This window comes from Drosophila eugracilis, unplaced genomic scaffold, assembly GCF_018153835.1.
Source record: "Drosophila eugracilis isolate 14026-0451.02 unplaced genomic scaffold, ASM1815383v1 contig_2154, whole genome shotgun sequence".
Classification (NCBI taxonomy): Eukaryota; Metazoa; Arthropoda; class Insecta; order Diptera; family Drosophilidae; genus Drosophila; species Drosophila eugracilis.
Genome location: NW_024573038.1, coordinates 5475815 through 5491519, shown reverse-complemented (window position 1 = coordinate 5491519; position 15705 = coordinate 5475815). Strand labels below are relative to the sequence as shown.

Here is a 15705-nt window from a genome sequence, read left to right as displayed (position 1 = left end):
CGATCATAGTCTGAACTACTCATATGTACTTTTAAATATTTTTTTTAAAAACATCCCAATTCAATTTTACGAAGCCTTAATTTTTTGAAGAACTTACTTTTAAGGTGTATTTATAACAAATTAATTTCTGTATTAGGTTAAAAATAGTTCAAGCTTTTAGTTTATACAATGAGCAAACTAAAAATTATTTTAAAAAAACATTTATGTATTATTAAAGCTGTTTTAAAACCATTTTAGGTGGCAACAATGTTTAAAAAATATAGGTGACAACCAATACAAAATACTCTAATCCAATTTTAGCCCTACATATCAGTAGGCTTATTCATCTGTCAAAAGACTGTCGTCATTATAAGCACAATTAATTTTCAGCAAAGACGTTTAAGAAGCAGAAGAAAAAAAACTAAAAAAAAATGTTGGTGTCATTGGTTAAAAAGGCCACTGGTAAGACTAAACTTATTTTATTAGCTAAGCCTTTTTTATAATAAAAACCAATGGAAGCTTGTGCAAGGATGGGCATGAAGATTGGGCAATTAAATGCAAATCAGGGGGGAGGCTACCTGGGTAATTCTGTGCAGTTTCCCAACCTTGCCCGCTCCCTTCACGCATCCTTGCCGCTTTGGGATGACAAAGACAAGACATTCGATGAATGCGAACCTGAGTTGAAGGACATTACCAAAACGGACCTTGAGATGGTAAAGAAGAAAGATGAACGTAAGTTAAAGGAGAAAGACGAATGTGAGGTTAAGGAGAAGGACGAATGTGAGGTTAAAGAAAAGGACGAATGTGAGGATGAGAAAATGGGCAAAGGAGACAAGGAATTAGAGAGCAAGGGCCGTAAGGGTGTCATCCATGCTGTCATTGGTCCCGTCATCGATGTCTACTTCGAGGAAGAAGTTCCAGAGGTGCTTAATGCTCTGAAAGTGCAGGATGCTCCCATTGATAACCTTGTACTGGAGGTAAGTATAGGGCGTAAGGGGTTTTCAAAATTATTTGTTACTAATACTAAAAAAAATATATATATATGAGCGAGCAATTTTAATGCAGGAAATTAGTAAAACTTTTAATATATATAAACTTACATATCTTACAAGCAACATCATTTTTGGAAGAAATTCTTAGGTCCTATGGGATTTTTATAAATATTACTAATACTAAGATACAAACTATACATATTGCCATAATGTGTAACTGAAGAGTGACTTTTATTCATAATATTAAAAAAAATATATGAAGGAAATTTAAATATATTTATAAATTATTTAAACATATATTTTACAAGAAAAAACATTTAAACATTAATTAATTAAAGGTTTTCCACCACTTGGGCAACAATATCGTCCGCTGCGTAGCCATGGACTCAACCGAGGGACTCAGGCGTGGTCAACCGGTCATCGACACGGGCTATCCAATCCGTGTTGCGGTGGGAAAGTCCGTCCTGGGTCGCATCCTTAATGTAGTGGGCGATCCCATTGACGATCGTGGTGAGATAAAGTCGGAGTTCTATTCATTTATCCACAATGAAGCCCCGGAGCTGAACGATCTAAGCGTAAAGCCGGAGATTCTGGTCACTGGTATTAAGGTGATCGATCTGCTGGCTCCATATGTAAAGGGCGGCAAGATTGGTCTATTTGGAGGCGCCGGAGTGGGCAAGACAGTGCTCATCATGGAACTTATCAACAACATAGCCAAATCCCATGGCGGATATTCTGTATTTGTGGGCGCAGGAGAGCGCACCCGCGAAGGGAATGATCTCTACCACGAGATGATTGAATCAAAGGTTATATCCTTGGAGGATGATACCTCGAAAGTGGTTTTGGTCTTTGGACAGATGAACGAGCCACCAGGCGCACGTTCCCGTGTTGTCCTCACAGGACTGACCATTGCCGAGTATTTCCGCGATGTTGATGGACAGGATGTACTGCTTTTTATTGATAATATTTTCCGTTTCACTCAGGCGGGATCTGAGGTTTCGGCCTTACTAGGACGCATTCCCTCGGCGGTGGGCTATCAGCCGACTCTGGGAACTGACATGGGCACCATGCAGGAACGGATTACTAGCACTCGCAACGGTTCCATCACATCCGTTCAGGCTGTCTACGTGCCTGCCGATGATCTCAGTGACCCCGCTCCGGCGGCTACATTTTCGCATTTAGATGCAACCACCGTACTTTCTCGTCCTATCGCTGAGTTGGGAATTTATCCGGCTGTGGATCCGTTGGATTCCTCGTCCCGCATTCTCGATCCCGATGTTGTGGGCGAAGAGCACTATAATGTGGCCCGAGCGGTTCAGAAAACCTTGCAGGCTTATAAGTCCTTGCAAGACATTATTGCCATCCTGGGAATGGATGAGCTTTCCGAGGATGATAAGCTGACAGTGGCCAGGGCCCGCAAGATGCAGCGCTTCCTCTCGCAGCCATTTCAAGTGGCTGAGATCTTCACTGGACATCCGGGCAAGTTGGTGCCCATCGAAAAGTGCGTGGAGGGTTTCAAGAGGCTGCTAAACGGTGAATACGATGACATCCCGGAGATTGCCTTCTACATGGTCGGGGATGCCGAGGAGGTCCTGGCAAAGGCCACCCAACTGGCCGCCAACATGTCTGGTGAGGCCGAGGGTGGGAAAGAGGAAGAGGCTAAAAAGGATGAAAAGGACAATAAAGAGGCCAAGCCCGAAGAGGGTAAGAAGGAAGAAGAACCCAAGGCTGATGCAAAGAAGGAAGAGAAGAATGACAAGCCAAAGAAAGACAAGTAAACTCGATTTTGTTCTCCAGAAATTGGAGATTTTAGTAAACATTGTATTTTAGTTATTGTTTGCTAAATATTTTTAAGAATTTTACGTTTGTAATTTTGCAAACCAAATTAAAATAAATGAAATATTCCATTATTATAATTCATTTTTTATTGTTTAAAAGAACCTAAATTTATTAACAAATTTCGAAACAAAAACATTTTTTTTAATTTTATTTGGGAAATAAAATTAACTCAACCGGGAACCAATGTCGGGGAACGGAAATTATTTGGATATTTTGTTTTAGAGTTTGTAATAGTATGAATATTAATATTTTAAGTAGAACTACAAATGACAACCGTATATCTTCCGTAAAATGGTTGGTGTTATTGGATTAAATATATGTCGCGTTCCTTTGCTTTTCCAGCATGTCCAAGAATTTTTTTAATTAAATAACTGCGAACTTACGATCCACATGTTTTGTGGTGTAAACGGTGCTTACATCCCACCTAATCATATGTTTTCCAAATAGCCGGTTAGCTGTTGTTACGTTTAATCTCTTCCTCATACTGATCATCAAAATGCTTGGGATTTTACAATTTCGCCTTGGAAATCGCTTATACTCTGTGAAAGCGGTCAAAAAAGACGCCAAAAAATACACAGACACAATCAACCTACCAAAGACCAAGTTTCCCAACCGTCTGACTGCAGCAAAACGCGAAGAACAGGAGCGTTTGGTTTTAGAGGCAAGTTCTTGCGTATGTGAAGTAACCAAACTTTTAATTGAACATAACATATTTCAGAAGAAAATCTCTTTTTCATATGAGTACCAGGAGCAGCAATTGGCGGATAAGGGACAGCCAACTTTTGTCCTTCATGATGGACCACCGTATGCCAATGGACAACTCCACATGGGTCATGCTGTAAACAAGATTCTAAAAGATATTACCGTACGCCAGCATGTGGCACATGGTCAGCAGGTCAATTACATTCCTGGGTGGGACTGTCATGGCTTGCCCATCGAACTAAAAGCCACTAGTACTGCTCAGGGTCAGAATGCTCTGGAAATCCGGCAGAAATGTGAGTTATCTTTCCTAATTCCTAATTCCTAATAAGGACAAAATTTCTTTCAGCTCGCTCCTTTGCTTTGGAGGCCATACAATCCCAGAAGGATGAGTTTAGCAGCTGGGGAATACTGGCCAACTGGCGAAAGGATGAAATATATATGACTTTCCAGCCGGAGTTTATAGCAAACCAATTGAAAATGTTCCACAATCTTTATGAAAGAGAACTGGTCTATCGCGATTTGAAACCGGTCTACTGGTCACCTTCATCCAGGTGAGTTTGGGAAACTCTTAAAAAATGATATAATGTTATATATCATTAGGACAGCCCTGGCTGAGGCGGAACTGGAATATGACCACAATCACATAAGTCCTTCAGTATATTTGAGGTTTGCCCTTAATCCAAATGACTTCGATATAGAAGATAAGCAGATATATGCCCTCGTATGGACCACAACACCTTGGACATTACCGAGTAATCAAGCAATTTGCTACAACTCCTCATTGGATTATGTATTAGTCAGATTGTCTAATCGTAGCCCAGATGAGCTATATCTCATAGGCTCAGCACTTTTGGAAGACTTTGAGGCCACTACACAGATCAAGTGTGAGCTAATCCAAAATGTGAGTTGTAAATCCCTGAGCAAGCAAAGCTACAAACATCCAATTGACACAGAACAATCGAGTCTGCCCTTTTTTGATGCTAGTCACGTGCAGGATAGCAAGGGCACAGGCTTGGTGCACACAGCTCCTGCCCATGGACCAGAAGATTTTCTAGTAAGCTTGACTAAGAAAATACCCGTAAAATGCTTCGTAAATGATGAGGGCATTTATACAAAGGAAGCTCCTGATTTTCTACGCGGATATTCGGTGTTGGAACAGGGCAATCCTTTAGTTCTTGAACGAATAGCAAACGATATAGTGCACTCCTCCAAGCTTGAACATTCCTATCCGATAGATTGGCGCACAAAGCAGCCGGTGATAATCCGTGCCAGCGAACAGTGGTTTATCAATACGGAGAAACTGAAGGCACCAGCTGCTAATGCCTTAGAGCTAGTGGAGATCTATCCCAGAACCAATGCCGAAGCCAGTAAGAAGGCATTGCTCACTCAGCTTCAGAAGAGACCATATTGGTGCATCTCCAGACAGAGGGCGTGGGGTGTTCCCATACCGGTTCTCTACAGTCGGGAGAGTGGAAAAGTGGTACTTAATTCCACTCTCATAGAACACTTTTGCAACCTATTGCGCCAGGAGGGATCAATAGACTTTTGGTGGGCCAATTCGGTTGAGGAACTTGTACCCGCTCAAATATTAAGTGAACTTGGATATAAAGCCGAAGATCTCGTTAAGGGTAGTGACATATTAGACATTTGGTTCGACTCTGGCAGCACATGGTCTGCTGTACTGAAGAACGATAAGGTAGCCGATCTGTATCTGGAGGGCTACGACCAATTCACCGGATGGTTTCAGTCTTCCCTGCTAATGAGTATTGCCGCCCGAGGATGTGCCCCCTACAAGTAAGTAAAGATCTGGAAAAACGTAATGAAAAATGTGGAATTATTAATCTTTTTAAGGGCGCTCTTTGTTCATGGATTTACCGTGGATGAGAAAGGCTATAAGATGTCCAAATCCCTAGGAAATGTCATCTCCCCTAAGCAGGTAACCAAAAAATACGGGACCGATGCTCTGCGTTGGTGGGTGGCCTCCCATGGAACCCAACACATGTCCATTACGGTCAGCGATAAAATGCTGCAGCAGGCAGCTGAGAGTCTTAGCAAGGTCCGTGGAACCCTGCGATATCTAAAAGGTGTCATTGGCGATAAACATTCGAAGGTGATAATTACAAATCCCGATTCAAGCTACTTAAACCGCTACTTGCTAAGTCAGTTGGTTGATTTTGAATCAGAGGTAAGATGATAAGACTTGTGTTTGTTCAATAAATAATTTTCATGATTTTAGGTAGAGAAGCTTTACGTTGCCTACGAGTATAATCGCGTAGTGGCCTGTGTCCAAAACTTTCTGGCCAATCAGGTGTCTGCCATCTATGTGCATCTTATCAAAGATCGGTTGTATTGCGGAGACGATCAAGAACTTCTTGCTATTCGTCAGACACTCACCCACTGCTACCAACAACTTTGCAAATGTTTATGGCCCATTGTTCCCTTTTTAGTAGAAGAAAGCTGGAGCTATTACGATACCACAGGCGCAGCCTTCCATGAGCAGAGTGTCAGAGCTAATCCAGAATGGCAGGACAAAAGAGCAACTGAGGTGGTTAACGCGGCGATAGATGTGAAACGTCTTATCAACCAGCAGGCTGGTGAGGTGAACACCTGGCACTTAGATGTGACTATCAAAGGAAAAAGAGGAAGCCAGCTGGATTTGCTACACGAACTACAGAGCACTCTTGGAGGAACTGTGAGAAATTCCGAACTGTGTGAGATACTCCAAGTGGGATCGGTTACTCTTTTAGAATCAAATAGTCCCGACTTGGAAATAACCCTAAATACAATTCATACATCGCTGTGTCCACGCTGTCGTCGCTACAGTCTAGAGAAAGAAAACGAGCAGGAAACCTGCCAACGATGCTCTAACGTAATGAATACTAAGAAATAAAATTTAAGATTTGTTGTTTTTTAGTTTTAAGGAATACATTTGTGTTTTTAAAAACTCTGTAAGCACTTCATGATGGTGTCCCTCAGCTTGAGACGAGTGGTTGGCTTTCCGCCACAGATTATATGCGTCTCGTTGTCCTCAAACTTAATCACTGTATCCTCATTGACAAGGTTGAGTGTCAGAGCACCGCCAGTGCGGTCTAACTTGACATTAGAGAACCCATCTTGTGTCAGTCGCTTCATCACAGCCTCCACATCGATGCTGCCATACTCATATTTTATGTTTTTGAGCACTTCCTCCTTTGTAGGAGCGGTGTTATTTGAGTTGGTCTCTTCTTTGATACTATCCGCACATGGCTGGATGCAATGGACCTTGTCCTTCACCTGCAGAACGCCCGTCAGTGTAGAGAAAGTCACGCCGGCAGCCACCTCTCGGGGCGATATCTTTTGGGCTAGCTCCGAGGTTATGTAAATACGATCCAGCTTCCGTTTCAACGGCAAACGTATGATCTCACCGCACTTGAACGTTATTATCTTTTTATCTGGCTGTTCTATGAACAGATTTGGAGCCGACGGATGTGGCTTTGTGTAAGCTTCAGGGATGACCAGCACGTTTGGCTTCAACTCCTTGATCAGCTTGTTGGCCTGCTGATAATTCAAGGATGTGTCGATGGGACAGTAGAATGCCTTCATGGCCAGCGGTTGGAACGGCGCTAATACTTGAAGATACGGAAAGTCTGGTTCTGTAAATATGATGGAGTTATTGGGATTATTACCCCACATCTCGATGAAATGCACGGCGTCACCGAAACGCAGACTTGGATGTCCACAGAAGACAACGCAGGGCTGTAAGGTACGGTATTTAGTTTAAATAAATTTATTCTGCAAATACATTTCTTAATAGAAACTTACCTGCCGGAAATCCTTGCTGAAGCCCTCAGAGAACACATGATTATAGTGCTTTAATTTGTTGTTGCGAAGGTAGAAGGCATGTGGGAAAGGATCGTCTGGAAGATAGACTTTATTTTGCTTGGCCGAACTGAGCCACTCAGCTAGGATGTTGGAGTAGGCTAATGAGCTATCTGCTACTGGTGAAATGAAGAACATGGGCACGTTGTTTAAACCGGCGTTTTCCAGATTCTGTGTGAGGCACTCAAAGAGGTCGTATACCACACCAGAGGGATAGCAGGGAATCAAAGCGGATCCATTATTTCGGATCGTCAATGCAACATTCATGCAAAGCTCTCCCAGCTTGGTGTCTGGATTGACCGTCGGAGCCTGTGTCAGTCCTGTCATGATGAGAACATCAGCGTGCTTCAACGCCGACTGATTAATTGGCCGCGGATGCGTGGTTAAAGTGGAGGAACCACTGACGTAGCAAATCTTCTCGTGGGCAGTGCTCAGTACCCAATTGCTTGAGCCCAAACAGTAGCCAGAACTCACAGGAGTGGCGATGAACGCGCCTAGAATGTCCAGCTTCTCATCGTAGCCCATGATGGTCACCTTGGAGAGACTGCCCTGGACATCTTTGAGGCTGAAAATAGTCCGCCACTTCTTAGCCCGAAATGCTTCGCTTAAAGGACTGGGCAGCAGATGGAGCTTCTCCTTCCACAGGCGTGCGGTGCAGGCTTTGGGAGAAACTTCGATGTAATCCACCAGCTCCTCCAAGAAGAACCTGCCAATTTGCAAAGTTGGCTCCGTGGCATAGACTTTGCCCTTGAATCCCGTGTTCTCGGTAATATACGGTAAAGCCAGCATATTAAGATAATTCGAGATAAGTATCACATCCACCTCGCTAAAGTCCAGCATTTTATCCATGGGCAAATTAAACTCCGGCGTGGAATCCACGAACACTCGGCCGCAGCAATCCTTCAGCTCGCCGTCCATCTGGGGATCGTGATCCCGGCTGGGAACAAAGTTGGGCAGATTGGACCATTTCAAAGACTGCACGAAAGGCAGCGGCAGGAAATTTAAAACTGTCTGCTCCGTCAGACCGCAGTCCAGCATTATCCTCAGGCCCTTGAAGGTAATGATGTAACATGGCTTTGCCAAATCGCCACTGAGACAATACTGCAAATAGTAGTGTCACATCCGCTGATAAAGGTGTCTTTTTAACGGCCAGATGACTTACCAAACGCATATTTAGAAACCGCCAATGGCAATGACAGCGCTTTTGATTAAACGCGCAACTTTGTTTATATTTTAGACCAGGAATGGAGAGCAACTTGTTTTCAAATGATTCACTTTTGAACCGGAACTAGTAGTTACAGATAAATTCGTAAACATAAGAATAACAAAGCTTTGTTAATTTCTGCTTATAAGCTAATCCTTTAAATTAATAATATTGGCCTTTAAGCTGAATATGCTACATTTATTTAATTCCAGATTAGTCAAAGTAAATTTTTAGTTTCTACTTCTGAGTCCTCATATCGTTTTCCATCCCTGGCCATTTCAATTGCGTTCTGATTTTTCTCCCGGCTTAAAAATGTCGGAATTTCGTGTAATACAATGCTTGAAATGCAAAATGTACCAGGTGAAAGAACGCATAACATGAATAAAATTCTCGTATTTAGTAAATACTTTTCCAATTATGCAGGTGGATTTTGTAAAGAAAACAAAAAAATGGCAGTGTAAAATTTGCCGGGAAAGGCAAGATTTTCTTAAAGAATTCTTTCGGGGTTCATCAGCCGAATGCCGAAATCAGGTGCAGCAAATGAATTTGGTGCGTGGAATAAGAGAGGAAAGGCGAATGGAAGATCTATTTATCACAGCGCGAGAAAAATTGGAGCATAGCAAGGAAAACTGCGAAAAACAGGAAAACACATTACCTAAGAAGGAAACAAATAAATGGGCCAGTTATGTGGATGAAACCACTAAAACAACTCCACAATCTCTGGGAATCGACAATAAGGAACTGCACGAAGGGCTCCTGATCAACTCGAATAAAAGAGTATCAAAACGCTATTTTAAAATTAAGCCAAAAGAGTGCAAAAAACTGTGCTCTGAATCAAAATGGAATGGTTTTTTGTAAAGATCTACATATGCACATATTAAAAAAATATTCCGAATATATCATATGTTTAGACGACAAATCCGTTTATAAAAAAAAATAATTTATTTATATTTATTTATATATTATATGATATTCAATTGGAATTGAATGCCAATTTAAATACCCAAATTTGTAATTTTTAAAATTAATCAATGTTATATACGTCGTTAAAAGTATGAGTTTTCAGACGAATTAAAATCTTTTAATAATTCAAAAATTTGATGATCAGGCCAATAAACCCTTTTTTATTTTTATAAAAATAATTTGATCGTTAAAGTTCTTTTATACGTTTTATTAAAATCCGCTTCGTTTTGGTAGTTTTATGTGTTTAAATCAAGGGAGGACCAAATGTTCACATATCTAAACTGAATACATTGTCATCCGTTGCACTAATGCTAGAAAAATACAAGTTGTATAGTCCGCTAATTATTGTAAGTTAAAGTTTGTGTATAGGGGGTTTACTAATAACCAATCGGGCAACATGTTGGACATGCATAGCTCCTTATGCCCCAATTGGTTTAAATACTCGTTTAGAGATAAGTGTGGGTTATAGTTAAGTGGCGCTTGGACAAGCGTTTATCTTGAGAGAAATTGTAATATTAGTAGCCGACTACGTGTATATAAACTATTTCCGCAGCTTAAGTGCTGCCCCCAGTGCCACCGGCGCCCTCCTTCTTGGCCACCTTTTCATCGGAGCCTGTCTCGTCGATGTCATTGGACTCTGTCTCCCCGCCGGGGGTACCACCCGCCTTTCCCGACGACCTGCGTCGCTTGCGGTTGACCCGCCACGGGCGCATTGGAAATTTCATGGCCGGAAGGGGCTCCATGCCGAGCACCTTGTAGATCTGGCGGAAGGCAATGTACCGCAGGAACAGCTGTGCCGACACAGTGAGATCCTCGCGTTCCTGTTTCGTCAATTCGAGTAGAGCGTCGGTAGGGTCTTTTTCGCATGGATCCAGCAGACCAGGTCCGTTGATCAAAAAGCCCGAAGATAAAGCCTCCATGATGCGTCGCATACAGTCCCCAGGCGAAATGGGGAAACCAGCCGACGAGATCACCTTCTCTACGAGGAGCTCCAAGGACCATTGAGGCAATGCCTGCCAGGAGGCCACGCGCTGGCACAGATCTCTGAGGATGCGAATCACCATAACGCATGACTGCAGTCCTGTAGCGCGAGCCTGGAACCACTTGGCATGTCGCAAGTCAGCCAAAGCCTGCAAATAATATTAATTTTTAGTTGTACCTTTTTGAAAAAATGTGAAAATGAGTTTATCATTATGTAATTATGGCTACTTACACGAAGGCACGGCTCACGAGCCAAGAATTCAGCATCGCCTTCGCCATCCTCGCTGGTGGAAACCTCTGCTGGATTGGTATCGCGCAGCAAAGGCGAAGTGAGGGTTATCTTAACCGAGACAGCCTCATCCAGTACAATAAGGGCAGCCTCTTCAGCGTTTACCTCTACACGATAATTTACCGGAATTTCGCCTGAAATCGAGAAAGCAAAGAAAGAATTTTTCACACGGGCGTCTTAAAAGGAGGATCAAAAAAATTGAAATACTAGATCGACTTGGAAAAAGAGACAAACATTGTGGGTGAAATAAAATTCCAGTGTAGGCCCGAAAAATGCACGTATGTATATACATTGTAAAATAGTGATTAGCAACAATTGTATTGTTCAAATGGGGACTTGATGCACGGTATGAATAGCACGAATAATGTTTGTTTCTTCCCACGTATCCTCGTATTCGCTCGGTTCCCAGCAAACAGGAGATTCGTTCGACTTGCGTGCTGGGATCGGTATCTCCGTTTGGGGTCTCGTAAACGGAATTGCAAGCTCGAGAATCGGACTCGGCGTCATCCACCCGTTGCAATTCCACTTAGAGCGCGCACTTCTGTATTTTATTGAATTTCGACTTGAATTATTTAATGGAATTATCTTTTTTCTTTGTTTGTTGGTTAGTTATTTGCATTAAAATATTGAACGAAATTTATGGCTGCGGTAAACGTTGAGCAGACGTCTCGTTCAGTATTCTCCATATTCACCGTGCGCAACGCAAATTTCGGTCTCAATTTTTTTTTGCATTTATATATATAGATAGATATATATATTTTATATATTGGACAATCAAGCTTGATACACACAATTCGGCCGCTTGGACATATATATGTATACGAGATTATTGAGTATAAATATATTTGCTTGGTTTCGAGTGAGAGATGAGGCGCCACATCGGCGCTGCAATTTTGGCTCAAGCACTTGCATTTGCATATGGCAATCGCGTCTCGTGTGTGGATCAACCGCATTGCTTCTTGGCGTGTTGTTGTGTTGTTCAACTTCTTGGCCAGGCCATCAAAGGACTTTATTTACACAAAGTTTAATTCGAGGGAATTTCGAATGGATTGCGCGCAAACTTTGTATAAATATATTCCTTTGGTTCAAATTTCAGTTGGTTAAGAGTTTTGATTGTTTCATCGAGGACACCACACCACATCAGACTGCAGGAGGCTGGACTTGTGGCACCGAGTCCGCGCTTGTTACCGTGACGATCCGCTGGCGGTGATTGGATTGGAGTGGAGCGGAGCAGCAGCAGCCGATCGGGAGGAGGAGCAACCTGGGAGGGCTGAGCTACAGCTACAGCTGGCTAACTGAACGACACACTCTAGACTCTAGACTCACAGAGCTTCTAGGCTAAGGCTCGAGGCTCGAAACTTATCCTGCAGAGAGAGAAGCTGAAAACGGCAAATACGTTTTTATTCGCAATTAGTTGCTATGTTGGCTGGGGCGTTGGGCGCGGTTTGGCTGGCGTGGCAATCTATATCCACCGCAACAACAGGGCTCAACTCAAGTTGTCCTAGTTTCTATGTACAATAATTTTATTTAATTAAATTTGATTTATTTTGCTGACTTTTTCCACACAAATTGCCCGTCGAATGTGAACGTAATGAATAGCGAATGTGAACGGATCGTGACTTGCGTTCATCTTGCATCTTCAGCGCTCCGAAATTCGTTCTTTTTTTTTTTTGTTTTTTAACGAGTTTTATTTAACTATCCGCTTCCAATTTGGCCAAATTCACCTGCACTGGTCAGTGTGAAATTGGCCAAGCTAAGAACGTGTTCATTTATTTTTGTTTTGATCATGATTCAGTGATGCTTTTAGCCGCATATATCACTCAAGCCATTTCTCTGGAAAAAGTTTTCATCTGTTCCTCTCAATAGGACAACCGAAATATCATTTAAGAATAGTGCTATGCAATAACTACTATGACAGCCGGTTAAACACACTTACCTGCCACCTCCTTGAGTTTGTCGGGCAGTACATTGGCCACGCGCTGCAACAGACCAGCCGTTGGCTTCTCCGCACAAAGGACGACCAGCTCGACGGCATTATCACCATGAAGTAGCAGCCCCTTGGCCAGGTAGCCCACACGCATAACTCCCTTGAGAATTCGAACTACGTTGCCACCATTGTCGGCATCCTTGTGGAACGAAAATATCTGGTTGTCACGTCCATCTTTTTCCGATGGCTTGTCGGTTTTATCCTTCTTATTAGCCGCTCCAGCATCGTTGGGCTGTTCGGCCAAGGCATCGGAGACCAATTTCAGAGCCCGCTCTGTGTGCGAGACAATCCGCTGAATGGTCTGTAGTTCCTCCTCTTTGGGATAGATCTCAGCATGACGAGCAATGGCATGTCGATCATCGGTGCTCTCCGGGCGGCGCACATTTCCACCGGGCATCATGCCAAAGTGCGGTGGCGGTCCATTTCCCATTCGACCAAAACGCTGGGCACCTGCAAAAATAATTTGAAAAATATTTGTGCTCAGAATAATCAACCATGATCCCATTTTATAGTCCAATTGCTATTAGGTATCTGGAATCAGCTGCAATAATACTTTCATAACAGATTTCATTATAGGTATAGGGCGTTTAAAAGTTTAACTGGATTTCATTTAGATGTACCTCCTTGTTATTATCTCTCAATTTGTGTGCACTTATTTCATTAATTATTTATGCTGCTTTTTAATTTTCTTCTTTTAAATTAACTTTTATATTACGCTTAGAATCCTGCAGTAGTGTTACGTAATTGAACGTGCTTGTGCCTAATAAATACTTGTGTTCACAAAGGGGTGGTTTTAAACTGGTGCACTGACCAACCCCAACATTGTGCATGAACTCACCTCCAAAGCTCCGCGACATCCAGTTGTTGTAGTCATACTCCTCGTTATACTGACGGTTGCGTTGCTCCTCCCAATAATTTCCTTCGTGATCTTCGCCGCCGCGATGAGAGGACATCATGGCCCGGTTTGCACGGGCCTCGGCCAAACGACGCTGGCGAGGAGTGGGCTTGAAATCTACTACCAGATCGGGCTGCACCTTGCGCTTGTACTGCAAGCGATGACGGCGGCCCTTCATGTGCATTTCTTTGGCATTGGGGTCGTTAAATTTGCAGTCGCATAGCTTGCAGTTGAAACTTAGTATCTTGCCCTCCTCGTCCTTGACCTCTTCGATATACTCGCCGCCAACCGGCTTTATGTTGTCCGTATTCTCTCCCAGCGAATCGTCCAGATTATCATCAAGATCTCCAGCTGCATCGCTCTCGGTCGCGCTGCCTTCGGTCTTGTTGGCACCAGCAGCTCCTGCAGATCCACCAGCGCCAGCAGCAGCGGGCACAAAATTAATCTTGCCCATCTTTTTGGGCTCCTCCGAGGGTATTGGTTTACCCAGCTTCTGATGCAGTTTCACAACTTTCTGATGCTTAGCTCCGCGCACATGGGCGGCATATGCATCCGTGCCGGTGCAGGTCACATCGCACAGCTCGCAGTGGTAGTTGTTTCCACGATTCTGTGTGGTGCTGGTGGCACTCGCGGACATCTTTAGTGAAGCCTCGCGTTTCTTATGCTTCTGTCCCTCAAGATGCTCACGATAGGTCTGAGGTCCGGCACAAGAGATCTTGCACACCTCGCAGTAGTGCAGCTGCTGCGGGCGTGGCGGTGCCTTGGGACGCATACCCCTTAAAGCTGGAGCCCCCGGAATGGCGGGTCCCATTTTACGCTGGTACCAGTTATTGGCACCACCATTTGGCTTTTGGTTTGGATTGCCCTGATGTTGCTGGGCAACATACATGCTGGCAGCATTGTAAAGGGCCGTATCGTAGCCGCTGTAATTGTTTCCTGCCGGAGGAGCCGAGCTGGGAGGTTTGGGACCACCATTCGATTTATCCATCTTGCCCTTAACCTGATTCTTGACTGGCGGAGCCGAGTAGTGCGTCTTACTGACCGAAGCTGTCGAACCGGAGGCGTTGTAGCTGGCTGACGATTGCTGATAGAATGTTTTGGTGGCATCGTACGATTGCATGGCACTCCGGTAGTCTCCGTAGCCACCGTAACCCCCCGCCCCTGGGCCCGAGGAGGCGCCCGCGCCCGCTCCGGCTGCTCCGCCGTAACCACCCTGTCCGGCAGCTACAGCAGCGTTTTGATAGGCGGCCGCATTCGCGTAGGTGGCATTGGTTACCGCCGGGTACGATACCTGGCCCGTATTGTACTGGGTGCCGCCGTAGTTGAACCCGGCGTAGTTGTTGTTGGCCATTGTCGTCGTCGGTGTGCTGCAATTACGAAAATCGAATTTGTTTGACAATCTGTTTGCGGTTTACCATTTGCATTTGCATTTTTGTTCTCCCCCACCACTTAGCGCTCCACTTACATTAGCTATAGACCGACTGTCAATATTTATGCGACTTCGAATGCGGATTTATTCGGGAATTTATATGTGCTTTCCGCGTAATAGCCTGTTTATAGCTGTAAAGGCAAAGTGGTCTTAGTCACGTCATGTTCAAAAGGAGCACCCCCTCCATTTTCCCGTCAATTTTTCTTTTGCTTTTCTATATCGATTTTTACCCTTCCACCTTGAACGCACTTTTCCCGTGCTTGGTCAACATGCATGTAAGCACGCGCGCTTAACCCGTTTCCAATGGCTCTTTTGGACCAAGTTGCACATGCTTAAAATACGGTTATTGTAATTTTAATTACCTCAATTCAGTCAAATGAAAATTTCCTTCTCTTCTATATGCGCCGGTAGAAACAATGTTACCAGACACTGTAACGACTGTAAAACCAAATTTTGTCGGCCAACCCTGAAACTTCACTAAATGTCTACTTTTTACACGAGATGAGCTAGAAGATCCTGAAAGGTTATCTCTTAAATTAACATGTTGTATATTTGTATTTTTGTTTTTATTCTTAAAATCGTACAGC

The 15705-nt window shown here is 43.6% G+C and overlaps 5 protein-coding genes across 7 annotated transcripts; 3 read left to right on the top strand and 2 right to left on the bottom strand.

The window, feature by feature from the left end:
* The first annotated feature begins 263 nt into the window (after positions 1–263).
* On the top strand, positions 264–2878 carry LOC108114405 (ATP synthase subunit beta, mitochondrial). The gene is made up of 3 exons (XM_017225380.1): positions 264–441; positions 499–956; positions 1310–2878. The coding sequence occupies exons 1-3, from the start codon at positions 411–413 to the stop codon at positions 2747–2749; spliced, it is 1929 nt and encodes a 642-aa protein (XP_017080869.1). The 5' UTR covers positions 264–410; the 3' UTR covers positions 2750–2878.
* A 392-nt stretch (positions 2879–3270) lies between these two features.
* Positions 3271–6436, top strand: LOC108114653 (isoleucine--tRNA ligase, mitochondrial). The gene is made up of 6 exons (XM_017225728.1): positions 3271–3471; positions 3529–3805; positions 3859–4063; positions 4113–5306; positions 5364–5697; positions 5749–6436. The coding sequence occupies exons 1-6, from the start codon at positions 3307–3309 to the stop codon at positions 6400–6402; spliced, it is 2829 nt and encodes a 942-aa protein (XP_017081217.1). The 5' UTR covers positions 3271–3306; the 3' UTR covers positions 6403–6436.
* LOC108114654 (integrator complex subunit 9) lies at positions 6412–8614 on the bottom strand. The gene is made up of 3 exons (XM_017225729.2): positions 8533–8614; positions 7314–8471; positions 6412–7247 (listed from the first exon to the last, which is right to left on the bottom strand). Exons 1-3 carry the CDS (start codon positions 8539–8541, stop codon positions 6450–6452), a joined length of 1965 nt encoding a protein of 654 aa, XP_017081218.1. The 5' UTR covers positions 8542–8614; the 3' UTR covers positions 6412–6449.
* Positions 8615–8851: 237 nt separating this feature from the next.
* On the top strand, positions 8852–9770 carry LOC108114311 (MRN complex-interacting protein). The gene is made up of 2 exons (XM_017225222.1): positions 8852–8934; positions 8998–9770. The coding sequence occupies exons 1-2, from the start codon at positions 8887–8889 to the stop codon at positions 9430–9432; spliced, it is 483 nt and encodes a 160-aa protein (XP_017080711.1). The 5' UTR covers positions 8852–8886; the 3' UTR covers positions 9433–9770.
* On the bottom strand, positions 9731–15610 carry LOC108114310 (zinc finger RNA-binding protein 2). Of its 3 annotated transcripts, XM_017225220.1 has the most exons (6): positions 15481–15565; positions 15155–15249; positions 13633–15056; positions 12744–13244; positions 10751–10941; positions 9731–10667 (listed from the first exon to the last, which is right to left on the bottom strand). In XM_017225220.1, the coding sequence occupies exons 3-6, from the start codon at positions 15038–15040 to the stop codon at positions 10092–10094; spliced, it is 2676 nt and encodes an 891-aa protein (XP_017080709.1). In that variant the 5' UTR covers positions 15041–15056; positions 15155–15249; positions 15481–15565; the 3' UTR covers positions 9731–10091. The 3 variants fall into 3 exon arrangements, 2 of the variants coding, with proteins under 2 accessions (XP_017080709.1, XP_017080708.1); XM_017225219.1 differs by lacking the exon at positions 15155–15249 and having other exon boundaries at positions 15481–15576; XR_001772739.2 differs by lacking the exons at positions 9731–10667; positions 15155–15249 and adding an exon at positions 11996–12186 and having other exon boundaries at positions 10836–10941; positions 15481–15610.
* Positions 15611–15705: the final 95 nt, after the last annotated feature.

What these genes read in the sequence shown, in the direction of transcription:
- LOC108114653 (XM_017225728.1), top strand. Translation starts at nt 3,307, where the DNA reads ATGCTTGGGATTTTACAATTTCGCCTTGGAAATCGCTTATACTCTGTG. An exon ending in AGGAGCGTTTGGTTTTAGAG is followed by an intron (nt 3,472 to 3,528) that starts GCAAGTTCTTGC and finishes AACATATTTCAG; the next exon opens with AAGAAAATCTCTTTTTCATA. An exon ending in TGGTTGATTTTGAATCAGAG is followed by an intron (nt 5,698 to 5,748) that starts GTAAGATGATAA and finishes TCATGATTTTAG; the next exon opens with GTAGAGAAGCTTTACGTTGC.
- LOC108114311 (XM_017225222.1), top strand. Translation starts at nt 8,887, where the DNA reads ATGTCGGAATTTCGTGTAATACAATGCTTGAAATGCAAAATGTACCAG. An exon ending in TGAAATGCAAAATGTACCAG is followed by an intron (nt 8,935 to 8,997) that starts GTGAAAGAACGC and finishes CCAATTATGCAG; the next exon opens with GTGGATTTTGTAAAGAAAAC.
- LOC108114405 (XM_017225380.1), top strand. Translation starts at nt 411, where the DNA reads ATGTTGGTGTCATTGGTTAAAAAGGCCACTG. An exon ending in ATTGGTTAAAAAGGCCACTG is followed by an intron (nt 442 to 498) that starts GTAAGACTAAAC and finishes AACCAATGGAAG; the next exon opens with CTTGTGCAAGGATGGGCATG. An exon ending in TTGATAACCTTGTACTGGAG is followed by an intron (nt 957 to 1,309) that starts GTAAGTATAGGG and finishes AATTAATTAAAG; the next exon opens with GTTTTCCACCACTTGGGCAA.
- LOC108114310 (XM_017225219.1), bottom strand. Translation starts at nt 15,040, where the DNA reads ATGGCCAACAACAACTACGCCGGGTTCAACTACGGCGGCACCCAGTAC. An exon ending in GATGTCGCGGAGCTTTGGAG is followed by an intron (nt 13,245 to 13,632) that starts GTGAGTTCATGC and finishes TTATTTTTGCAG; the next exon opens with GTGCCCAGCGTTTTGGTCGA. An exon ending in CAAACTCAAGGAGGTGGCAG is followed by an intron (nt 10,942 to 12,743) that starts GTAAGTGTGTTT and finishes TCTCGATTTCAG; the next exon opens with GCGAAATTCCGGTAAATTAT.
- LOC108114654 (XM_017225729.2), bottom strand. An exon ending in TCAGCAAGGATTTCCGGCAG is followed by an intron (nt 7,248 to 7,313) that starts GTAAGTTTCTAT and finishes CGTACCTTACAG; the next exon opens with CCCTGCGTTGTCTTCTGTGG.